The sequence below is a fragment of the Python bivittatus genome, unplaced genomic scaffold (assembly GCF_059951505.1).
Source record: "Python bivittatus isolate LINGU-HERP-01145 unplaced genomic scaffold, Pbiv_v1 ctg000340_np1212, whole genome shotgun sequence".
Lineage (NCBI taxonomy): Eukaryota > Metazoa > Chordata > Lepidosauria > Squamata > Pythonidae > Python > Python bivittatus.
In genome coordinates this window covers 23,165,001-23,191,650 of record NW_028277056.1, presented here as the reverse complement: position 1 = coordinate 23,191,650, position 26,650 = coordinate 23,165,001, and the positions used below count along the sequence as shown (strand labels likewise).

Here is a 26,650-nt window from a genome sequence, read left to right as displayed (position 1 = left end):
GTTATTAACAGTCATGTTAAAAGGCAATATCTGCAAACTTTCTTTAGACAGTAGAAGAAGCGAGCTAAGGATTCAGTCCTGAGCACACATATTTCCAGGTTGTCTTGGGGTTTTCAAACCAACAATAATAGAAGTTTAACTAGAATGTATCTTGTAGATAGAGAAAGATACCACCACCACTGCCACACTGAAAGAAACCCAGCATGATTTATGGATCCACTTAGAGAAGCTTTTAGATGCAAAGAGTTTTCCATCACAGAACCGAACTCTTGCTGAAAGAAAGAACAAGAAGGTCCACACCTTGTCAAAAGCAATCAGGACATACAATGAAGAAAGAAAGGTAAGAATTCTCCACCACCACAACCATGTGCACACCTACACATAATGGATCTTCATATGATCAACTCTAATAATACTTGGATTATTAGAGTTGAAAGAGGTGCTAAAGGAACATAATATGACTGCAGAAAAGCTGAATTAACATTTGCATCTTACTGCAGAAAATATTAGGCAAATCATACACCTGAACTGACATTTTCCAGAAGAGAATCTAAAGAGCTGACACAAAGAGGCAAAACAGGGGGGTGGGTGTTTGTTTTTTGTTTAAAAAGGATAATAAATACTTTAAAAATTCAAATTCAAGCTCCTGGCTTCCCAACAAGAAGATATATGCTTGAGCAGGATTCCTCAACCTTGATGACTTGAAGATGTGTGGACTTCAACTCCCAGAATTCCCCAGCTGGCTGGCTGGGGAATTCTGGGAGTTGAAGTCCACACATCTTCAAGTCACCAAGGTTGAGGAACCCTGTGCTGGAGGACAGAGAAGTGGCCAATCAGAGAATCGTAGATCTTAGATGTCATCTAGCCCAATTTTCCACTTAGTGAAGGATCGACTAGAGCAGGGTTTCTTAACCTTGGCAACTTTAAGATGCTGGCTGGGGAATTCTGGGAGTTGAAGTCCACTCATCTTAAAGTGGCCAAGTTTGGACAACACTGACTTAGAGGAACAGGAGCATGCAGCTTTTATGGGGATTAACATCAGGGGTTGCACTTCAAAACAGGGAGGCCAGGACAAAGAAGTGGGAAAGGCAAAGTCAAAAGCCAAACTTGATTTAATTTATACTGTATCTAATTAAAATTAAATCAAACTATTGGCTAACATAATACCTCCCTTTTCCAGATTGTATTTGCCTGTACACAAGATAGATCTTGAGAGAAATTGATATGACTGTACAGTACAGTTAGGTTAATGGTTGAATTGCTAAAGATACTTAAACAATTTCTTAAAGTAGCAATAGAACTACATAAATAGATGTACTAAAAGAAAGGAGTACAATTTATCTTGGATTAATCCAGATTAGAATGATTTTGAATAACAAGGAATTGCACAAATCTTGAAATTTGTCTCGGATCTTGGCTTTGCTGTAGTGCTGCATAATCTTCACACTAATAGAGACCTCCAGATCTCCACGGTGACCTTTAAAAAGGTCATCTGCCATGAAGCAGAATTAATTATGTTATAGCCACTGATATATTGTGCTGGTGTGTAAACTCCCAGCATAGGGGGATGTCATAACTTGCTTTGCTCATTCATTCCACTGTCTCATTAGTGTTACAATTAGATTTGTTTTAGCTGCAGTTCCAAACTATTCTTTCTTGTCTTCCTCTTAGAAAAGAAATGAAACCTATCCTGTCTGCAGCTGTGACTCTTAACTAGGGAAAACAGCAGCTATCTTTCACTTAATAAAAGGTCACGAGGAGTAACTGCTCAATAGAAGACTGTGTTCACACCACATGACAGCAGTAATGTGGTTGTTTTATCCATACTTTGGCTTAGTAACTGCATTTTTGAAAGAATGTATGTTGATTCCATCACAGTGCTAAATTGAAGCCACAATTGTGGACACTGTGCAAGGAATTTTTTTTTCTTCTCAGAAGGTTGTACCTTTCTTCCTCTCTTTCCACATCCTATCAATTGCTCCTCCATGAAGCCCCAATATTGTTGGATGTAATACCCTGCTCATAATCTTTGTTGGAGCATTCAACTAAACCTTATTTTACCACTGGAAGGAGAACATCCTCCATCAAAAGCTGGAATCCATTTTTTAATATGTATGTATTGTATTTTGAATATGCAGTTGAAAATCTGAGGTTAAATTAGAAGAGCATTTTATACTAGCACAGAGCTACAAGATTTAGGCTATATTTTCTATATTTTCTGTATCTTTTTGCTACTATTTAGTGGTCCTCCAGAGTTTGGCAGCTCAGATCTGGTATATGATAGTATCTGCAATGGAATCTCTCTTTTATTGATATGGATGTATCAGGTTTTCCCCCCCAAAAGCATGTTGCTTCTTGTTGGGTACACGCTAATGAACCCAAGTAGTACAGAATCAGTGCACATAATGTACACTTAGCTAGCATTCCATTGCCAGAGTGTGGAATGGAAAACTCTTAAGTAAGGTTGAATTGAATAAAACATACTTGTTACAAGTTAAGAAGTTTGTTCCTGAGCTGGACTACTATAAAAGACAGGAAGACATATATGGAAGATCAGGAAACTTTACTGTAGTAGAGCCCAAATCAGCAAGCAGGCAGAGATGGGTGGTGGCCACATCCAGCATTCCTCACCACCTTTCTTATAGATTTCTAATCCCAAAGTTTAAGCCAATCATTAACAATATGGGTGTAAGGCATTGGTCTATCACATACTCTCCTTTACCAGTTCATGCTCTCTTAGCATGGACACCTTGCATGTAGTGCCCTCCCCTCTTATCTGTGATTAGCCACAGTGCCCACAGAGGCAGTGGCTTCAGTTAACTACAACACCTAAGCCATTAATCTTCCCCATATACAACTCTTGTGACATGCTCATTTACTCATAATGACAGAGCTAGCCCTCCCCTGCAAAATGGCATTCCTGTTGCTCATTACAACCTCCTAGCTTCTCATCAGTTTGTATGCTACTTTAGATATAATTGTAAACAACAGTATTCCAACATCCAGAAAGAAGCATGGCTGCTCAGTTAGCTAAATCCCTGGGAAAAAAGTAGTCTACACTGCAAAACGTGTTGCAGATCTTGCTTGCTTCAAATTAAAAAAAACCAAAATCACAGATTCTTGGGGGAAATGTAACTTATTATGTAGTTGGCACTTCAGGGATTCCTTCTGAAACTATCATTGTTTCATACACTGACCACATTTGAAAAGGCAAATACAAAGACATATTCAGAAAGAAATGCAAATGTGAGAACAATTTGTATAGTGGAACATATAATGGAATCACTTAATTTATTTCAAAGTATAGGGCATTTGAAAAAAAAATGTTTATGTCAGTGGTTTGATCTTTCGATTTTACCACCCTTTTGTTCTCCAGCTGCTGAGAACAAGTTCTCTTTCATCATCTGCAGAATTACAGTGTGTTGGAATCCTGGTTTGCTTCTCATGCAAAACTGTTTCCCTATGGCTGTCTATTTAAAAATAATTTCACTTGACTTCAGTGGAGCTTACATATTAATGTGTTTAGGCTTCCTTCCTTAATTTTTTCAGAAACAGGTGAACTCTGGCTAGTTGCCATCAAAGATCCCTTCACTATTATGATTGACTTAAGGAATACCATCATATCCACATTTTAATTTTGTCTTCACAACTATGTGAAGTATGTTAGACTGAGAAATAGCAATTGCCTCAAATTCGCTCAGAACCTTTTTATGTTGAATAGGGATTGGACCCCTGGTCTTTCTGGTCCTTGTCCTACATCTCAACACTGATATATCACTCAAAGATGTGTCACCTGAAAAAAGTTGGGTAACCTTGATACTGTAGATTGCTTAAGGCTGCTGTGTGTTTCTAAAAGGAAAGGATATCTCTTATTTAAAGGGCATTCCCTTAAATTGCATTATTATTATTACATACAGTCTGTCAGATAGTTCTGACTGAATCTGGTACTTGTGACTATCCAATCCTTCCCAAAATTCTAGATAGTTAAAGATATTGTCATAATATATGTGCTATTCCAAGTAGTGCAATGTTCTGTAATTGATGAGTTGAGATTCTGTCCATTCCTATTCCATACCAAAAGAGCTTTTTCCAGATTTTTTGGTATGCCAGCAAGCACACTATCTAATATTGGCATTGTTACTACTTTCTTTTTCCACCTTCAATCTCTATTTGAAGGTCTTTACATTCCCTATTTTTTCTAGTACTTTCTCATTGACCCTTCTACCTCCAGCTACTGTAGTGTTAATTATCCATACTTATTTCTTTGAAACTATAGTCATGTTTGGCTTATTGTGGGCTAAATGTTTATCAATCTGGAAGTCCTGCAGGATCTTAAACTCTTTGTTCTCAACCACTTTTTCAATTTTGTGGTTTCAGCAATTCTTCGTTGCTGGTAAGTTCTAATTCTTACTAAGATTCCAAAGTATCTGCTTGGCCATTTTATTGTGTCATTCCAAAGACTCGTCTGCACAATCTTCCTGCATCCACATACCAGGTGTTCAGTGATCTCCTCCTGTCCTTTTGCATAGCCCATATGTACTCTTATGCTGACTTTTCTCAGATTTAGCTTTCATTACATACGGGCCCAATGACTGTTCTTGAGCCACTAAAATGAGACCTTCCATTTCCTTCTTTCATGCGTCTTTTTTTAGCGATTGCCATGTTTTTTCATTATTAATCTTTCCTTGGATGTGGTTAAGTACTGGCCATATCATGGCTTCCTTTGCCAGTTTTGCCTTGGCATCATGAGCTGCACATTCTTATATACATCCTTAGTTTCATTGCTTTTCAACACCTTCCTTTATTTGGCCATTTAATACTCTTCTAGGCTAGCCTGTGTATTCAGCCAGAGCTCTTTTTAGTTCTCAACTATTTGCCACGCTTGCAGCATTCCACGTCTGCCCTCACTATGTGGCAAATATCACCTATCAATGTCATTACATGGGTGTAGTGCATATTATCATCATCATCATCATTATTATTATTATGGTTGGTTGCACAGTCAGCCAGATGTTTAGACTGGATTTGGCATTTTTATCCACCTACTGAGTCCTTCCCAAGGACCTGGGATAGGCAGATGTTGTTTGATGATGTTCAAGGCATCGTCGCAGGATATAAGCTGTTCCAAGTAAAGCTGCCTTTTGCAATTGACTGATGGTGACTTTGTCAGTGCCGATGGTGTTCAAGTGTGCTCCAGTTGTTTTGGGATTGCACCCAAGATACCTATTACTATTGGTACTATCTTTGCTTTCCTTTGCCACAGTTATTCTATTTCTCTTTGCAGGTCTTTGTATCTTGTGATTTTCTCTAGTTCTTTCTCTCCTATTCTGCTGTCTCCAGGTATTGCAATGCCCACTATCCAGACTTTTTTGTCTTTCTTACCAACAACTGTTAAGTCTGGGGTGTTGTGTGGCAGGTGCTTGTCTGTTTGAATTCTGAAGTATTATTATTATTATTATTATTATTATTATTATTATTATTATTATTATTTCAAAGCTTTTCAGCAGACTTCTGGCTCCGCAAATCCAGTTTGATCAATCAGCCTTGCTGTGCTAGAAAAGGCATTCTGAGTTGAATGACAGAAGATCACTGATTTTTATCCCTCCTGTGATACTAGGTAGGCAGAAGATTGTAAGATTACTAATATTGTCCAGACATAAGTACCAATGCAGTTTTATCTCTGCTGCTGCTGCTGCTGCTGCTGCTGCTATTATTATTATTATTATTATTATTATTATTATTATTATTATTTATAAAAATACTATTTTCTGCACAGGATTGGAGAGACAAAATGCCACCAGTGATTTGCCACTCCAGAAGGTTTATCTGCACATCTTGTATAGTATCTACATTGAAAGAATTACTCTATGGAGTGCACTATTCCTTGAGGTTCCTTTGGATCTTTCTTCCCGGGCTTCTGGTAAGCACTGGAGACTTGGCTGTTTAAGTGGACTTTTGAGATCTAAACTGATGGTGGATGGGTGGCCATTTTATTGTTTCTGTTTTCAGGTTAATGTTAAGGTGTTGGGGTTAATTTATGCTGGGATGATTCTATGTTTTATCTTGTACACTTCTGAGAGTCATTTGAATGAGCAGTATGACCTCTGTAAGCAATAAAGTAAATAAGGGATTGTGGGGAGATGGGCGGGGACAAGTCTATTAAATGAATGAATGAATGAATGAATGAAACATCATAGGGAAGATCTAGACCCTAATCCAAACAACTGCAGAGACAGAGTAATTATTTTTGTTTTAGTTTAGCAAACAGTCTGTTGGGTTGTATTACAAGTTGATTTTCAAGTGAAATGGTTACTTTTCAGAAAATAAAGAAGGAAAAAGGTCTTGCTATATCTGTACTGAGGGACTGTGTATGATGGACATTGCTGCAGCAATGCAGATAGCCAGGCAAACATCTGCTTTATGAAGGTCTATGTTAATAATTTTGTCAAAGAGTTATCTGTGCGAATGTTAATGCATTTGGTTTAGTTTTGGCTTAGTATGTTGTATGAATCCAGCCATCATGGTTTGTAAATCATTGTTTTATAGCATAGCACATTTGGATTTAGCCAATTGGGGCTTATTCAACAAACCATGATTAACATGGCTTGGCACTGTGTGTGAATCCTGGCTGAAAGATGGTTCATGTATCAAACTAGCACATTCTGTGGTTTACTTTTGTCTTAGTGTTTTGTGTGAACCCAGCCAATGTATAGTAGATTGTCATAGTTTATGATTTGATAAGTTTTTTGAATCCTCTGTTTATTCAACTGATCATGGTTAAGCAAACATAGCTTAGCACAATATGTGAATCTAGTCTTAGCATCTTTAGAAAAAGAAATATTTTTGAGTAATCAATTTGGTATTGCCTGACCTAAAATCCCTCTACGAGGAAGTGAATGAGGGGTGCTTCCTCTGGCTTTGAAAGAGGTGGTAGTCTGCCCTTTCCTCAAGAGACAATTGCCAAATCCTCTGGACCTGGACAACTTTTGTCCAGTCTTCAACCTTTTTGGGGGACGGTTGTTGGGAAAGTGGTTGGCATGTAGCTCCAGAAGGCTCTAGAGGAACTGGATCGCCTGGAACATTTTTGGTTGGGTTTCAGGCCTGATTATAGCATTGAGATGGTGTTGGTTGCAATTGTTGATGTCCTCCAACAGGACCAGAACAAACTAATGCATCCATTCTGGCTCCTACTAATCTCTCAGGAGCTTTTAATACCATCAACTATGGCATCCTTCTGGACTGGCTCAAGAATTGGCAGTGGGAGGCATAGTGCTGTGATGGTTATCCTTCTTTCTTTAGGGCCAGTTCTAGTCTGTGTTGGGGGAAGGGGGAAAAGCTCTGCTTTGTGGTGTGCTTCAAGACTCTGTCTTCTCCCTGCTTCTATTCAACCTCTGCATGGAAGCTGCTGGATGAGATTATATACATCTCTGCCCTGGACTGACCAAGTGGTCAAGGTTCTTTCCCAGTGCTTGGAGGTTGTAGGGGTCTGGATGGGAAAGAACAGTCTTTGGCTTAACATTGGGAAGACTGAGTAACTGTGGGTTTTTAGGCTTCATGGGTCTGGAAGTTTCCATCTTTAACTCTGAATAGAGTTCTACTCCCCTAGATGGGGTTGATGCATAATTTGGGAGTGCTCTTGCACTCACATCTTCTGCTTAAAAAGCAGGTAACAACCATGGCTAACAGGATTTTGTGCACCAGTTGAATCCATTCCTAAACCAGGCCACTCACATCCTAGTCACTTTCTGTTTGAATTATTGCAATGCACTCTACATAGAGCTGCCCTTGAAGAGTATTTGGAAGCTCCAGCTGGTCCAGAATGCAGACTGTACTGGCTCCCAGTGGGCTTCCAGGTGCCATTCAAGATGATTGTCATCATCCCTAAAGCTCTTCCTAGCATAGGACCAAGTTATCTGCAGGACTGCCTATGTCCAATTGTTTCTTCCTATCCCACCAGATCCAACAGAATGGGTATGCTCCAGGTCCCTTCTGTGAAAAAGCATCACCTGATGGCACCTAGAAAAACATGACTTCTGTGTTGTGGTGCCTGCCCTATAGAACACTGTTCCTCCCAAGATCCAGATGATTCTGTGTGTCTTCGGTAAGGCCTTAAAGATCTGACTATTTCCCCAAGTCTTGGGCTAAGTTGTTAAATGGGCCTGGTTCATATGATTTTTGTCTCAGGAGTTTTTGAGTTAAAACTAAACACCTTTGAACTGTGTTGATGGTTGTTATGGTCGTTTTATTTATTTCTGTTATTGTGGGTGATTTAAATTTTTGTTAGTCACCCAGAGTAATATGCTGAGAAGGGTGGCCGTCTGAGTCTAATAAATAAATAACCAATTTCTCCCAGGTTTTCTTTTGAACATGTTTATGTTTGTTTTTCCTTCATATGCTTATGCTATTGTGTGTGTGTGTGTGTGTGTAATATTACATCTGGCACTGCATTTTAAGAAATATGTAGGATCAAGCACTAAAGGACTAATTTCATCTTTGTGAACAACTTTATTTTAAATGCCAGCAAGATACAAAACAATCCAGGTAAAGGCATACTTTCTATTTTATTATTATATTAAACTCATGGGCTGAGGATAATAACTACCAAGTGATTGAATCTATACTCTGAAGAACAATCTGAATTTGATTGGCAATCATAGATATATAAAATTAATGGACACTTTGATATAACATCAGACACTTGTTTCTTTGTACCTTATCTTAAAAGTAAAGAAAATAAAAATAAAAACAAAACAAAACAAAGCAAACACTAAACCTCCTTGCAAACTACAGTGACTGAACCCATGGTGGGTTCTGTAATTGGCAGGAAATTATTCTTCTCCAACCACAAATCTGCTAGTTGTGTGCAATAAATCACTTTCTTGTAGGATAAAAAAAGCTGTGTTAAATCAAAACTACATGACTCTAGGAGCATTAGATTTATGGCAAACTAAAAGGAGCTTTGTGCATCCATTTCAAACTTTTTCTTCTAGATATTGATTGGCTATACAAAAATCTCCTCTATCCTCTCTCATCTCCAATTCTACAAAGATTTAAGGAATGAGCAACAGTGGAGAGATAGTATTGGTTACAGTTTTTATATGCATTTGAAAGTCACTTCCAAAGAAGACACCCAGATAATAATTGAGGACTCCAGCCACAGACATCAGGAACAGAAAAAATATGATGCGTTTTCCAAAGATGTAACCAGGAGTGCTTAAAGAAGAATGGAAGAAGATTATCAGTTCACTAGAAAAGACCAAAATCTCTCAATCTGTTATCAAAGCCAAGATCCATTTGAATACAGTACACCTTAGATATTTTGGAGTGAAATCTGCACGAGCCCATGTCTCTGCAGCAGAGTTATGAGATTAGCAGATAAATTTGATGCAAGTATATAATGTATGCATCTTAAAATACATAGGGTTAGACTTAATATGCCTCTTAATATATGTCCATTTTGGATGGCATATTGATGATTTTTGGCAGCATGATTTTTAATTTTTTTAAAATCATCACTAGAATAAATATGTAAAAACAGTTTTGTTAAAATGCCTGTTTTAGTAATCCAAATAACGGCACCCACCCCCACCCAACAGGAGGCTGAAAATTCCAGCACCACCCCTTCTGCTGATATCACTGCCTCTTGTATTCATTAAATATTTTTTTTAAAAAAAACTTTTAAAAGTTGGGAAAAGACTGCTTGCCTCTGCTTTAGCTGACTATCCCACAACCCCAGGGTTTGCAGCTGGGAGTTGATGCAGCCTATACATAACACTTCAGTGGCTGTGAAATCTGTAGTGCTTAGCATTGGGAAAACAAACAGGATGAAAGAGAAGTTCTAGTCAACTTTTTTGTGGTCTTCTTTTTTGTGTTTTAAATCTAACATCCTTGTAATCCAACAACATGTTCTTAATATGCACTCTGCAAAAGTGCACACTCAGGATCTCTAAATACTTAAGATAAAACTGATCTGTTAATTGACTTTGCGTTTAGACTTGGTTTCAGAATATAAACATTCTTTCTGTCCCACCATTCTGTCTTTGCAAGTAACCCAATAACCAACATCTACATGGTGGCCACTAGAAATAAGTTACTGATCTCAGCATAGTTCTAATTTACTGTATTTTCAGCATACTGGTGTCAGAAAGAATCTGGAATTGTCTGAACAGTGTGGAACAATGTTGGAGAGTTTGTGAAGGAGAAGGCTGGTCATCTGGACGTGCTATAACTTTTCAGTTAATTTAACCCTTGCATTTATGAATGTTGTTTGCATATGGATTTAAAAGTACAAAAAACTTCAGAGAACAAAACAAGGTAGATCTACTTCCTTCTTCCTGTTCATTTTCTCCTCTGCCCGGCTACCCCCCAATCCCATTTAGAATTGCAGACTCGTTCACTTTTTATTTTTCAGAATTAACTTGAGAGGGCAAATCTGAAAGTCTTTCCTGGCTTAGCTTTTTCCAGTTGTTTTGCACCACAACTCTTGTAATTCCAGCTGATTATGGGAGTTGTAGTTTAAGACATCTGGAGAGAGGCAAGTTAGAATGACAGAATATGGGATTAGGAATAGTAGCGCTGGCAGGAGGAGAAATAAACTCATAAATGCTCATCTGACAACTCTGGAAAAGAAAAAAATGTGGAGTTACCTCTGAGTCCTTTCCCCCATGTAGCCGACAAAATACTTTTGTCTCACAAACAAATACATCAGCCCAGCAAAGGCAGCAGGAGCTGAAATGAAGAAAGAAGGAACCAATTTTTAAAGAGGGGCTGGCTTCACACATTTGCTATGGTTTACATAGGCAACTATTAGAAGCCACCATGGTGTCATCATGCACATGATGTCACATGCCCCTCTGCAGGTGACCATGATAGTTTATTGCCTAGGCCACAGCTGGTTGGTTTCACATACTGTGCTAAGCCATGAACCATGATTAACACAAGAGTGCCAAGTTTACTGAAAACATTAAGTCAAAATTAAGCAAAGTATGCTATGGCTTGGCGCCATCTATACACCCAGGAAATTTGCATGACACATTCAGCCATCGAGGGGATCAGCCAGAATATACACCCTGCCCTCTTCTTGGTTCTGCACCATTCTTTAACCGTGGTAAGCAGCTTGCCTTTATGGATCCATGCATCATATGAACCTGAAGTAGCCATTATTTTTTGTTAGAATTAACTGTCATTTGAATCAAGCTTTCCAGGTTTTATCTGCCAAATATTTCCTTGCCATAGAATAATTAAAGGCATAAAAGATCTGCCAAGAAAAAGGTTGTCAGCCTATATTCATGTCAATATCATGCTATAAAATATCTATCCAATTGCCTGTCTCAGGGTGGTATTTGTGTTAACGGTTCTCTTCCCATAGTTTTTAAATGAAGCCACCTCGCTTACTTTTCTTGAGAGCTCTAGCAAGAATCTTTCAAAAGGAAAATTCAGTATTATTGTTCATTCTCAACAGCAACAAAAGGGACCAAGGGAATGAATTTTAATATGAGATCCATGTAATAATAAGAATTAGCACCTCTTTTCCTTCCCCACCTATTTTTTTTTTCTTTTGTTATGTTTTATGACATATATAAACAGACTCTGGGAGCCTTTCAGGCTGAAGAGCAGGATCCAAAGAATGGATTACCCACCTTGGCTGCACAGCAGGCCGGCACACCAAAGCACAGCAAGAAACGTAGGATAGGCATCTCTACAATTTTGGCTAGAGAAAAATTAGGAAGAGGAAGAGTGAGGGCACATTATACTGAGAGTAAGAGAACGTATCCATAGCCATGACATTTTCAAAAGTAGTTAACAAGTGGCGTATGAACTAAAATCAATCCTGCCTTACCTTTTACTATGTTAAGAATCTTATGTAAAATTGTTCAGCATAAATATTATTTACACAAAGCTTAATTTAACTTAGGTCTCACCCAATACTCTGCTTTATACAGGTGGTCCCCAGTTTAAGAACCATTTCCATTCCCAAGGTCTGTCCTTATGTTGAATTTGTATGTAAGCCAGAACAGTATTATTGTATAATATTATATAAGTAGTATTGTGTAATGAACTCGAACCATTGTGTATTTAACTCAAATCATTGTGTATTTAACTCAAAATTTTGCTAAAATAGGCTCTGTTCTTAACTATGGGGCATCCTTAAACTGGGCATTCTTAACCCGGTGACTATCTGTATAATACCAGACTGTGTGACCATTGCTAGGGATGATTAAGACATTTGTTTAGTTTGCTTTTATCTAATTTCTTGTTTTCACAGTTTACAGTTCTCTGTATTTTGTAGTGAAACAGCCAGCAAGTAAATGAATTTTAAAAAACTGGAAAAAAATCTATTCAAATATGCGTATATTAAGGAAACAATGTATAAAATGCATTATATCAGGGAAACTTATAAAAACTATACACATGACGCAAAATTGCAAACAAAAATGCATGTTTTGGAGAAACATGCATCAAAATATATATAACTTTCAATGTGAAATTTCAACTAAAGTGTTTAAAAGTAAAAATATTCTCAAATTTAACAAACAGAATATGATGATTTGCGAGAAGGCGAAACAGAAAAACCAAAGAGTTGTTCAGGGTCAGGTGACGCACAAGTTTAACAATAAATTAATTAATTATTGGAGGAGAGTATCTCTGTATCTTCAGAATTGCTTCCTCAGAGAAGCTCTGTCCTGTCCTGTGCATTTGTTCCTGTTGGGGATGGTTGGTGTTCCCTCCCATGGAAAGTGATAACCGTGAAGATCAACAGACACTGCTTTTCTGTGGAGGCTCCCACTTTGTAGAAGAGACCCTCTCCAGGTCTGGCTGTCACCAACCCTCTGTTTTTTCATAAGTATGTCAAAATGTCTGCTTTTCAAGGTAGACCAGACTAGGAAATCAAAGTTATGAATGCTAATACTACTTTTATTTTAAGGTTACAGTAACAGAATCTTGCAAGTGTGAATACATTTTCCCCCTCCCTCCAATTATCTTTGTGAGAACTAGGGAAGGTCAAGTCTGAGACACTTTCTCAAATTACGTTTCTGCCTCAGACTCAAATTTCTTTTATCTGAACGGTGTCTTGGTTGCAGCTCTTCCTCCTGTTCCTCAAGGTTATTCCTACTGTGCATTACACAAAATGGAATTCTTCCATATGGTCTTTAAAGTATGAGGTTTTCTTGCTCTGATTTAATTTTGTTGTCACCTGTGGTTGTTATTTTATTGATATGACAGTTTATGCGACTATTAGCGATGGATAGTTTTAATTGTGTGGTTTGTTTTTTTTATGGTTTTGAGTCAGTCTTTACTCCTGGAGATCACATAAAATGTATGCTAATTTTTGCTTCCAAAAGCAGGATATAAATCTAGCAAATAACGAAGAAAGAACAGTCTTGGTGTGACAGACATTATACATATAAAGGGCATAAATGTGTCCAAGAAGTAGCTAGCAAGCTGGGGCAAACTTCAAGGGTTGTGGGAATACAAAAGGAGAGAGAGAAAATCAGGAAAAAAGTCTATCAACAACAAATGTATGAAGGTTGGACAGTGAGCTGAGCATTCTTTTCAGGCAGAGGTTAATGGCAGACTGCAACAATGGTGGTGGTGGTGGTGGGATGTTCAGAGTTTCCTGGAAGAGGATGTGGCTGTCTGGACCCGGGCTTTGCAGGGTGTCTATATCACGATGAACATAAAAACCAAGTGAAGAGTTTATGGCTCCGTCATAGCCACCATCTTGAGTTTTTTTTTACTATACCCGGTGGACTCCCCTGATTTTGCTTTGTATGATATGCTTGATTGGGGTATTTCCTGGGTATGCACACAGTAGTTGAATTAAAGACCACTGTGAGCTGAGGCTATAAGATCTGGACTGCAAACATCTGCATGACCACTAGAAGACAGCAAAGAGAAACAGAAAACATTAACCCTTTACTGTCCACTAGAGGCTGTCCGGATTTTTGCAGCTCAAGTATGTGAGCGGAATGCCCTATTATCTCCAATGAGTCAACCAAGAAATAGTTCATAACTGAAGGCCAGCTTTCTAGGGCTAGTGAGGTAGACAGGAATTGTGTTTAAAATCAGAATTCTGTGTAGATTTGCTCCACATAATTCTCAGGGAAGCCACCTCTGTAACAGATATGTTTAGCAGCCTTAACAGATTTCAGTTCCAGAATGCCTCTTTAGATTTTGCCATTCTTGTATCCACAACTGCAACACTTACAATAAATAATATATATGGAACTCTTTCTCGCTCTTTTAACATGAATATGCAAAGGAATACTCACTTGGCGGTAAAGACACGGTCAAAGGCAGTTGAACCACACCTGTGAATTGTTTTGCCCGCATTGTTTTTGCTTTCCTGTTCGACTTTGCTTGCAAAAAAGGCTGTGAATTTTTTAAAAAATGTACAATGAATTTTCATTTTGGGTTTTGGTTTTTGTTGCTGTAGAACACCAAAGTTGCTAAGATACATTAATATAATTATAATATCAAAAACAGCAATGTGAAACATTCATATTAAGCAAACAGTTAAAATTATTAGTTTTTCTATTAAAATAGCAATCTATTAAAAATAAACAAAAATATTTCTATGACAATATAATAGCTAGCTACCTAGCAAAATGTCAGTATTAAACAGAAATATTTCATTCCAACAGATACTAAAAAAAATCCAGAACAGTAGTGGTTAGATATAACAAATCTATTCAGACCTATTAAAAGCATTCTCCCCCCCACCCACTCCTCAAAGTCCTGCTGTGCCACCCCATTGTGGTGGTGGTGGGGTGTTCATTGGAGGAGAATATGCCAAGAATAAATAGTCCCAGCAGGCTCACCCAAGGTGGGAAGGTCATCCCAGCTGCCCAGCTAAAGCAAGCAGGCATAATATCGGGCAGCAGTGGTATAGGAAGCAGATGTTCACTTTAGTGACAATGGCAAAGGCATAATTTCATATTGTGTGGGAGAAGGAAATGGTAAACCACTCTTGCACTTTACCAAGAAAACCATATGGATAGAAAATATAAAACGACTGATGATATAGTGCTCGATGATGGGCCTCTCAGGTTGGATAGCACTTAACATGCTACTAAGGAAGAACCAAAGATCTTTCAGAGAACAAATGGTTATGGCATGGCTAGATTAAAGCCTTTGGGACATCGAGCTGCCGAGGCTGCCATGCAGGAAAACAAAATCAGAAGCTTGAAAGACAGAATTACAGTGTGAATATGGAACATAAAAAGCTTGAATGTGAGAAAGTTCAACACAGTAAAAGATGAATTGAGTACACATTGTCAGCATCAGAGAATTGAGATGGTCTGGAACTGGACACTTTCAGTCAAAAGATCTAATTGTTTATTACTCAGGATATGAAAAACAAGAAATGGCATTTCTTTCATAATTACGAAGGGTATAGCAGGAACAGTATTTGGCTAAAATGCAATCAATGACTAAATAATATAAATTAGACTTTGTGGACAAACCTGATGATTGTCCAAGTTTATGCTGCAACCACTGATGCAGAAGAAGAGGAGGTTGATGGAGGAGTTTTATGGTGCAGTTCAATCTGAAATTGACAGAACATTCAAGCAAGATGTGCTGATTGTTACTGGAGACTAGAATGCTAAAGTTTGAAATAGGAAGAAGAAAATGTAGTAGGACTGTATGGCCAAGGAAACAAAAGCCAAGCAGGAGAATGACTTATCAGTTTCTGCTAATCCAATGATTTCTTCATTGGTATTACTTTCTTCAAACAACCAAAATGATGCTTGTATACATGGACATCACTAGATGGAGCACACAGAAATAAAATTGACTGTATTATTGGTAGAAGAAGATGGAGGAGCTCAATTATAACAGCATTGATGTTGCCTGGGGCTGACTGTGGAACAGACAACAAATTGTTCATGTGCAAGTTTCAAGTTAAGTTAAAGCAGCAGAAGAAAGCCAACCAGTTTCCACAATATTATCTTGAGCATATAATCACCAAGGAGAACATCAGGAATCACTTTGAAGTCCTGAACCTAATTGACTGGGAATGAAAGGACATATGGAATGAACTTAAAGAAGTTGTTAAGGGTGAATGTGAAAAAAGACTCTCAAAGATTACAAAACAGAAGAAAGCAAACTGGATGTCAGAACAAACCGTAGATATTGCCTAGAGGAGAAGAGAAGACAAAGCCAAAAAATGTGAAGTTCTCAGAAAATAATAAAGAATGTGAGAGAACTGTTAGAAGAGACAAGAAGCAGTGTTACAGTATCTGTACAGACACTGAAAATGGAAACAGACATGGAAAAAGAGGGAAAGTCTTCCAAAAGATCTCTGAATGGAAGGAGGTTCCAACCTCAAATTGTAAAAGATGCCATTGGATAGACAGTGACTGATTCAAAGAAGATCAAAGAAAGATGGAAAGAATATACTGAAATTCTGTACAATAGAGATGTCAACATCTAAGGTAGCTTAGATGATATTCCCTACTTAAAAAAACTTTTAGTACTAGAAAATGAAGTGAGATCAGCAGTCCAATCATTATCAAGTTGGAATGGATAGAATATCTACAGAAATATAGCAAGTAACAGAAGAAGAATCAATAAAGTTTCTAACCAAGTTATGCCAAAAAATCTAGAGAACAACACAGTGGCTAACAGATAGGAAGAGGCTGGTCTATATACCAGTACCAAAAAAGGAGATTTTACATGGTGTGCAAACTATTGCACAATACACTTAATTTTACATGCTAGCAAAATAATGTTTAAGATCATCCATCACAGATTAGAGCCCTACAAGGAAAGGGAGATGCCAGATGTTCAAGCTGGCTTTAGAAAAGGCTGAGGAACACCAGGCATTACTGCTGATGCACACTGAATAATCAAGAAAGCCAAAGAATGGCAAAAAGAAATCAGTATGTGTAGTGCTGACTCAAGGGCATATGGTGCCCCTAGGCCACATTGACTGATGGTACCACTTCCAGTTGATGCAAAGATCTGCATTTTAAAAAAGATTTGGAAGCAGGGGTGTTGTTGTTACCCCTAAGCTTTGGAACCCTAGGCCAGTGCCTGCTTGGCCTTAGCCTAAAGCCAGTCCTAGCTTCTCCCTTTTAGGATCAACTATCAAAAGTAAAGGAACTAGTAGTCAAGAAATATGCATCAGACTAGCACTTGATAGAGTAACAGTTAAGGTCTTGAAAAAGATACTGAGATGACAGGATGTGTTTATACCTACAGAGATCAGAATTAGCCAATGGTATTCCCTGTGATACTCTATGAGGGCAAAAGTTGGACTTCAAATAAGCAGGATAAAACAAGTATTAACACTTTGAACTTTGGCATTGGAGAAGGCTCCTGAGAATACCATGGACAGCCAAAAAAAAAAAAAGGATTATCAAACAAACCAACCCAGTGTTCTCACTCGAGGCACAAATGACTAGGCTCAAATTGTCCTACTTGGGACACATTATGCAAATTGTCCTACTTGGGACACATTATGCAAATTCTGGAGAAGTCCATAATGCTATGAAAAATGGAAGGAAAGAGAAGAGCATGACCAGTAGCAAGGTGATGGACTCAATTACAGCGGTGATGGGTACGCCATTGGAAGACCTGAAGGTCCAGGTTGGGGATAGATCCTCCTGGAAAAAATCTATGTGGCTGCTAAGAGTCAGCACCAACTTGATGGCACCTAATCAATAATTCAGTCAAAAGCATCAGTACTAAGATAACCTTAGAATGCCTTCAAACCTAATGCCATCAATATAACTTACTTAAATAGTTTAGGCCATTGTTTCTCAGTCTTGGCAACTTGAAGATGTGGGACTTCAACTCCCAGAATTCCCCAGCCAGCATGTTGCCAAGTTGCCAAGGTTGAGAAACACTGATTTAGGCACTGTGTTTTTAATTTGGGGAAGTACCTCTTCCTCCATTTCTAACTTATAATCTGGAAATTCTAAGCACTTTTTTTTCCTCCTGAGCCAAATATTGTGACTTTCTTACATGACAGTCTCCCTGAAGAATGGCCTCAAGTGGGCATCTTCTTTGGCAGGAGCAGGCAATGTGCCTCCAGGAATCTTCCTGAGGCTTTCTAGTGTTCTAGCCTGACTTAAAAAAAATAATAATAAATTTTTAAAAAGTTTAATAGGATGCCAGCATACTACAAACACTAGCCTCAAACGTCATATTTACAGAAACATCTGTTAGCCCACAGGGTCCAGTTAGGATGGTAGGGAGCATCCTGGCAAATTAGTTTACCTTCTGATAAATAGTGCTTTGTGACTATCAACTATCACAGCCATTTTGTGAATTAGTCCAAAACATACTGTCAAATATCAGATGTGCTCCTGGCCTCAAAAGGTTTATTTTCCCCTGCTCTCTGATTGCCTCCACTGGACATCACACATTGTCTGTGACATGGAAGGCCAATGTTGTATAGTGATTAAAATGTTGGAATCAAGCCTTGGAAACTCAAGTTCAGCCCTCTAACAGACTCCAGAGCTCGGTGACTTAATCACTCTGTCTCAACTCAGTGCGCCTTTGTGACTGTATGAATAAAATAAAGGAAGAATCCCATATTTAATTATTAGGTTTATAGGCTGCCTTTCATTTAAGGGCATCAGGAGATGAACTGAATGTTCCCTCCTATTTTTTCCCACAAAAGCCCTGTGAGATAGGCTTAGCTGAGAGACAGTGACTGGCCCAAAGTCATCCAGTGATCTTCTATCATCTAGAATACATTGGAACCTCAGTCTCTTCACTCCAAGTCTGGATTCAGAGAGCACACTAAGCCAGGGATAGACAAACTTTTAATGGCATTGTATATTTTTCAGAGTGGCTGAGAACCTTACTGATGGATGATGTTGTAAAATGGATGGAGGCCATATTGTGCTTGAAATTTGCATTTTCCTTGTGTTTTGAGGGCTTCTTTTGTTTTCTAGAATGTACTGTAAAGTGTCATGCATGTTTAGGGATTACTCTATAATTTCCACACATTTCCCTGCCTCAAAATGGCAAGAAGCTGTGCTGTTAATTTTCAGCAGGCATTTTCAGAAAGGGCTCCAGAAGTCACATAATAGGAGTTCAAGGGCTGTAGCATGTTCATCCCTATACTTGGCCATAATGTGGTTTGTTCAATGTTGGCTTATCATTATGCATTGGGTAAAGCAGGTTAGCAAGCCAATTACTGCTCTTTGCTCTGTTTGTACTTCTCTATTCTCAGTACGTTAATACAGACAGTAGAATGTGATTTTTATGAAAGGCAGAGAACGAACCAAAATAGGATTGTGGAACTTGGGTACATCATCTTCCCTAGTGTTTTATTCTTATTGTGTTAAGAGTTCAGCTAAAATCTGTTGTGGAAGTTAAAAGCATTGACTAAAAAGAATCCTTGCATTCCTTGGGGACTTGTCAGAAGAAGCCTACTCTTACTGTACTGCATTCACTTGTGGTATACAACCATGATTAAAACATATTGGGAAGTTTCTAGGCCAATTTCCACCGGCACTGCTAGCTCACAGTTAGATATCCATCTACATGCAAAGGTCTATACTGAACAGAAGAAGGAAGAAAGATACTATTCTACCCTTCTGAGAAAAAGCAATGAATACTAAGGGATTTTTGTCACTTCCCCTTAACTGCTGCACAGCAATGCCCCAGTAGCCACTTTCTTTGACATGCCCTCATCAAGTAGTCTTAGTTTCACTCCCAGCATGAAGAGCAGAGGCAGCTTAAAATCACCCTTAGCTGCATTGTTAAAATAGCATTTCCCTTTTTCTCCTGCCATGTTTAGCCTGCTTCACTGATGATGGGGCTGCAAATGCAGCCATGGGTTGGGTTCTGTCCAGCTCCCACTGGCATGCCTGTTCCCTTCCAATGCCTAGAATCTCCCTTTCAGGGCCATTTCAGCTGGGGCTGTAGGATAGATTGCACCCCTGGCTTCCACCGAAGCATCTGACCATGTAACACCTTGCTAGTACTTGTCAGACTAATTTGGACTCCATATGAAGATGGGCTTAGCAAACACTAGTCCTTTGTTTTAAATCGAGGGTGCTAGTCCTGTGCTACCCAGAAAGTGAATTTAAACTAGGAAAGAGAGCCAGGTTTTGCCAGAGGTATGTTCTTAGTTCTGTCATCATGAAGTGCTTTTCTGCTGCTTCTGCCAACACTGAGCTTGGCATGGCTGTTCTTTAATTTTTTTCTCTTTTGACTGACTGATTGATTGATTATGTGCCATTGAGTCATTACTGACTCTTCCATTTTCTTCATGACAATCTATCCCTAACCCGTTCTTTCAGGTCTCTCAATCCTGGTACACTCATCGCCACTGTAACTGAGTCCATCTACCTTGCTGCTGGTCGTCCTCTTCCCTTTCCTTCCACCTTTCCTAGCATTAGAGCCTTTTCCAGAGAGCTGGGTCTTCAAGGCCTCAGCGAGATGAGTTTTAAAACTCTCACTCTGACCAGTATCATGCAGCTGCAATTTCCCCGGCTGCTCTTGCAGTGTACCACAGTTACTTATGTTGTGGCATGTGTGGGTGGGTGGGTGTTCAACACTATTCTGTTTTTGACAGTATTAAGATGCCATTTGTGATGACTGTTGTTATTATGCTTTGGTCAATCACAATTACACATACACATGGGCATCTCCCAGTTAATTCCAGGCACTGCTGGTCATGAGGTCAAAACTGGACTCCTTGGTCATTCATTTCCAGCATGGACATTGCTTTGCAGCACTAGACCTTTGCAGCACCAGACCAAGCTCCCTTGCTGCCTTTTATTTCACCCCACATTCTGGTCTGAACCTGTGACCTGTAATCCAGGCTGTTTTTGAACATAGGTTTAGTGCTTTTTCAGAAAAGTGCTAAGCCCATGTTCAGAAACACCCTGATTGCCTGGGCATAGGTGTGGAGGAAAGGTTGCCCTGAGCATGAATGCTGGAAAAGCTCCCTTCCACGTTACCTCATATCCCCCCTGCCCCCACGTTAAATACATGGCTTAACACATCCAAACCAGCACCATCACATATTAAAGTGTGTAATTGGTGACTGTACACTTGGTGGGTGGAAAAATGAAGCCAGAGGAATCCACAGTTGCTTTCTTTAACTTGGCCCTGATAAAAACAGTAAAGAAAGTACCATTTGCTGCCCTTATTTCTATGGCACAATAGGGATGACCATGGGGACAGCATAGTTGATGCTGAGCATACGTTCCTGCCAGCTCAAGGCCTAGTGGAAAGTGCTTCAGTGCAATCGTCTGAAAGACCCATGTGGCTATCTTCTTTTTATTTTTTTATTTTTTCCTAAACAACCAATGTCCATTTACATAGTTACATCACAACTTCCTGAAAAGAAACCTCAACTTTGTTTCCAAATGTTGTACTTTCTTTGCATATGCTTTGCACTCATATTTACACATCCACTTCAGCTGCGGATTACTCCACACAACCAGAGCAGCCATGGAGTTTTTTCTCACTCTCCCTGTGTATTGACATGCCTGTAAGGTAATGGAAAATTCAGCTACTCCTGCCTGCAGAATGCACTTCTGAGCTCATCTGGACCTTATCTGCCCCTATGAATGAGGCTTGGATTCCATTTTTTAAAAATTAAAGGGTGTTTTGGGGACCATTTCAGGGGAGAAGCACTATGGTGATGGAATTTAATTCTTTCCACACACACCCTTTCAATGCTGGAAATAATTTCCCATATTTCATCCATTTAGTTTAAAATATGGATTATTCTTGAACCCTGAAGGAAGAAGATACGTGAGAAAGTGAGAGGGGAATGAGAGAAAACCTACAAAAAACAATAAACAGAGGAAGACTGGTATCTCTCTTCTCTGCTCTATACTTCACTTCTAAAATGCTCTTTTCTTTTCCTTTCTGCTCTTGTTAAATGATTTGGGAACCTCAAAATATTACATCAGCCTCTAAGAGGGTGAAAATATGATTCTTCAGTAACTCTTTAAGAAAAAATATCAGGTAAAGTAAATGATCCCTGCTAGCCCTGGAAAACATCATCCTAGAAAGGCCCCTCTTGGCTGGCCTTCCCTCTGGCTGAGCTGAAGTGTTTTCCACCAATTCTTCTTTTTTTATAATAACTTTATTAAATTTTGAGGAAAACAATAAAAACTAACAAGAACGAATGTTAAGAAAAAGGAAAGTTGAAAAGAGAGAAAATAGTAAAGATTAAAAGTGTAAAAAGAAAAAAGAAAGAAGGAATTGACTTCCAACCCTTCCCACAACAGATGAATATGTATTCATCTCTTACTCTAAGTTTAAGAAACAACTTCCATTATTTCTATTAATCCATATGATTTCTAATTATCAAACCCATACAACAGAACTTCATTTTTTTCAGTAACTCGCAAAAAACTTTTTTTTTTTGCTGATCTCTATTCTGCTTCTATTGCCTTTATTCCCTAGCATTGGTATTGGTTGATAGAGCCTATGAGATTTTACACAACTGAGGCTGGAGTAAAGGGGACAGCACTACTCCAAACCTAGTACAGCTAAGTACTCACTCACGGGCTGGGGACTTGATGAAAGCAATGTAATGGGGCTTAACAGAAAAGAAATGTTGCCAGGACATATTAGGTATCAACTGTAGTGTCCACTTACATTTGCACTGATCGCAGGCTGCTATTTCAAGGAGTGAACGTAAAGAGAGAGGATAGAAGGCTACCAGTAAAGTTAACTCCCAATCCATTTCAGATAAAATGGAATACAATGGAGTAATATGGAATGTGTGGATTTATTCATGTACACATAAACACACATATGTTATTTCAATACATCTGTAATGGGGTTCTTTCACTCTGTGTGTGTGTGTGTGTGTGTGTTCACCTCTTCATCTGGAATTTTCCCCACCATTTGAGTTGAATATGAAGCTTGCATGAACATCTGTGCATTGAAATCAAAGTCTTAAAAACAGCATTGTAAGGCCATTACCCCACTAGCTGAGCTATATAAAAGCCTATTATATCAGCACAAGGATGGTTGGATGATTCAAGAAAATGCTGTAAATGACTAGTGGGGAAATGGCCTAATCCTTCTTCCTCTTATCACTCCCATTATCTTCCCCAGACATTTTTATCATTGCGTCCAGCCCAGCAGAGAGCAAGGGAATGGAATGGAAGGCAGACCTACAACTGAGTGGTAGAGTCCATGTTTTGCACGCAAAAATTCCAAATGTAATTCCTGGCATTTCCACTCTAAACATCTGTAGAACCTCTGCCAGTCACTATAGAGCAGTGTTTCTCAACCTTGGCAACTTCAAGAGATACGGATTTCAACTCTTAGAATTCCAGAAGGCTGGCTGGGGAATTCTGGGAGTTGAAGTCCACACATCTTAAAGGTTGAGAAACACTGCTGTAGAGTTTAGCCAATACTCAGCTCTATGAATCAACAAGCCTGAATCAGTACAAGGCAGATGGTTGTTATAGTTATGGCCGTTGTTAGAAATACATATCCTTCTTTGAAGGGACAATACGAGCCCATCATGTTAGTGAGAAATGCAGCCACCCTGGAGGACATTTACGGGGTCCCCCCTAACCAACTTTCTAGACTGAAGAAGCTGCTTGGACAAGCAGTGAAATGTATCAAACCAAAAGAAAAGAAGTCCAGTTGCCATGACTCAACCTCCAGATAATTCCACCTGGATGACTGAGAATCTTCATCAACAAACCCCTCTTATGCCACGTCATATATCTGAGAGCTGAGGAATTAAGGCCAGGTCAACACTTCACATCATTCAAATATAGTGCTGAATAGTGAATTTCTACTCCAGTTTGTAATTTGCCACATTCAACTTTTTCTCCTTCAAATTCATTGAATTAATTTTACTTGAAGGTCCATACTGTTAATCCATACTGAATACTGAAAAGCATAATATTAAAGCTGTTTGACCCACCTCCCACCCCCCAAAATTGAAGAAAAGGAATTCTCCAATGATATCAACAGGCATGAAGATATTCAAAAACAAGTGCATGAAAGTGCATCTTATTCAATCCACCCACCCCAAAGCAAAATTCATCCTTCTTTCTTGGGTTCGTACACAATTTCTTGAGTTCGTACACAATGTTCAGCCTTACCATTTTGGACAACACTTAGGAGGGTGACAATCACCAGAAGAACAATGTATCCCACCATGTCTTGATCCATGCTGACTGCTCGACTTGTCAGGGTTTCCTGCTTAGTTCTCTTTAGCAACTCAGCTACACAAAACCACACAGAGAGGAAGTTATTGTCTTCCTTGTCTTGCATAATTGGACTTTTTGGATGGCTTCACAGTCTGCAATTTGATAGTGTGTAATGTACTTAGTTCAACTGTTTTCATTTATGAATACAATAAATCGATCAGCTGCAAGCTACACAGCTCTCCCTCTGTCTGGCTTTCTTCATCTGACAATCCGTTGTAACCATACTTAAGAACAGACTAATCAGAGTATATCCTTCAGTGTACAATTGAAATAAATTTGAATGAGTCTTGCGGTGTTCAAAATCTGTCATTTTTTTAGCTTCTGTTTTTTTCAATTTGTCCATTTGTTTATCTCATTTCTTTATTAGTTAGTATATACTAACTTTAATGCACACCTCTCCAAAATATGTACAATTGTCTGTAATGTTGCTTATGTACATTGGTTTAACATTTTTGTCAAAGAGGAATAATTTTTGTACATTGTTTTCCTGAATGTATGTATTTTGTGCAGGATTTTACTAATACAGTAGGCATTATTACTGTTTGGATGATAAAGTGCTTAGAAAGATTCAGAGGTTCTAAGAGGATAACTAAATTTTGGCTTGTGCGTTGGTTCAAAAACGCAAAAGTTTGCATTTGAGCAGAATCCCATCTCTAATTTTAGTGGAGTTTCAGGAATATAGGGTTGCAGCCTAACATAGTTCCCAAGGCTTCTTCAGATATAATGGCCATCATACTTGCCATTCTTAGTTAATCTAGTAGTGAGTTAGCTTTTAATGTAATCTGTGAAAACAATGTTCAATTACAACAATTGAAGGCCCTTAAAAATTATAATTGTTAATTGTTAGTGGGTTGGAGCATTAGATTCCATTATGTTTTCAAAGCAGCAAATTACAGAATAGGATCCAGGATCTTAAATAATATCAGATTTATGATGATATAATTTAGCAAAAACCATTGAATAGTAATGCAATGTTCCCTGTTCAGAATTCATGTACATTGTAAACACTTACATTCTTAAATATCAGGGCGCTGCTGCTTGAAAACTCTGTGCAGGTTTGAAAATATATCTGGATTACTGAAATTCCTTGCTACCAACTGTGTTTGAAAGATTATTTCTGGGTCAGCTGCAACCAGATAAAAAGACTTTTCTTGAAATGCTGCAGTTTTTTGGAAATTGTGGTTAGTCCATTGGCAGAAACACCTTCCACATCCTGTTTTTCGCTCCTAAATTTAGCAGGCTTTATCAGGGGAAAGAGGGTTTAACAGCTTTTCAATTCCCTCTCATAAAAGTGTGTAGATCTGTCTGTCTGTCTATCTCATCTACTTACCTACCTATTTACCTATTGAATGACTCAATCTCAAAGTTGCTGTAACTTGCATTTCCCCCATTAAGCTCACTACTGCCAGCTTAAAAGCACATTCCCAGAAGCTAGAGGTGCCAATTTGGGGAAGTCAAGTCTAATTTCCAGGGAGAGTAGCTGGCAGTTGTCAAACTTATAGCAGGCTCATTCTTAGGGTCCCTACAGAGGACTCAAAAATGAAGAAGAACCAGGGAGACCTCTGACACTGAGGGAGGCCAGGAGCCAAGACAAATGGGAAAACACTGGTCCTTATATCAGTGCACCTGGAGCCCACACTCTGATTGGGGCTTCTCTGAGTACCACCCTAGTGACAGCAGATTGAGAGCCAGATGGTGGTCCCTGTGTCTACTGTCCAACTGGTTTAAGATTAAGGATTGAAGCCTGGGATACAACGTCATCCAGTTGGAGAAGGAAAAACTGGAACCTGTGAGAACCCTTACTTCATTCCCTATGACTATTTATATTCAGTACCCGTGTGGCATTATTTTGCTGCCTTGGCTCCATGATCTCAGGAAAATACATGTTTGAGTTAAAGAGGTGTTGAAGAGGCATTGACCATGTGAGCCCAAGAAGAGCATAGGAACCACTGAAGGTATAGCAAATGTGCCCTCTGTAATTGTTGCCTCACCATTTTCTTTAAATGGAAATTGTCCATAATGCAGATCAAGGGCAGTCTCTTGTGAGGGGAGTGCACCACTGCCCCTTTCAAGGCAGTTGGTACTACCTCCTTTCTCAAAGAGGCATTCACTGTTTTTTGAATCTAGTCCCTCTTCCTTCTCTGGCCAAATATGCCAGGAGAGGCAAGGATCCAGGCCATACGTGGTGGCTCTCATCTCACAGAATATCTCATTGACTAGATTACAATCCACAGGCTAAAATGAATCTCAGACTCAGGAAGGTACCCATACAATCTCCTTGGCTCTGCTCAGTCAGCATCTAACTCAGAGTGAATATGAGTGATTTATCTGCAAAATCCTTGGCAAAAAATTACAGTGCCCTGTTGGGAGTTCCTTCCAGCACATAATTCCCCAAAGAGACCCCAGGTTAGTTTGAATAATGCTGTTGGACAGCAGTATGTAGATGCCATAATGATGGAGAAGTAACAATGTTTTGCCACTTT

The 26,650-nt window shown here is 38.9% G+C and overlaps 1 protein-coding gene across 1 annotated transcript; it reads right to left on the bottom strand.

The window, feature by feature from the left end:
- Positions 1–8,495: 8,495 nt before the first annotated feature.
- ALOX5AP (arachidonate 5-lipoxygenase activating protein) lies at positions 8,496–24,176 on the bottom strand. The gene is made up of 5 exons (XM_007424370.4): positions 24,060–24,176; positions 14,274–14,373; positions 11,640–11,710; positions 10,647–10,728; positions 8,496–9,213 (listed from the first exon to the last, which is right to left on the bottom strand). Exons 1-5 carry the CDS (start codon positions 24,127–24,129, stop codon positions 9,051–9,053), a joined length of 486 nt encoding a protein of 161 aa, XP_007424432.1. The 5' UTR covers positions 24,130–24,176; the 3' UTR covers positions 8,496–9,050.
- Between the last annotated feature and the right edge of the window lie 2,474 nt (positions 24,177–26,650).

What these genes read in the sequence shown, in the direction of transcription:
- ALOX5AP (XM_007424370.4), bottom strand. Translation starts at nt 24,129, where the DNA reads ATGGATCAAGACATGGTGGGATACATTGTTCTTCTGGTGATTGTCACC. An exon ending in CCTAAGTGTTGTCCAAAATG is followed by an intron (nt 14,374 to 24,059) that starts GTAAGGCTGAAC and finishes AAAAATTCACAG; the next exon opens with CCTTTTTTGCAAGCAAAGTC. An exon ending in GACCGTGTCTTTACCGCCAA is followed by an intron (nt 11,711 to 14,273) that starts GTGAGTATTCCT and finishes ATTTTTCTCTAG; the next exon opens with CCAAAATTGTAGAGATGCCT.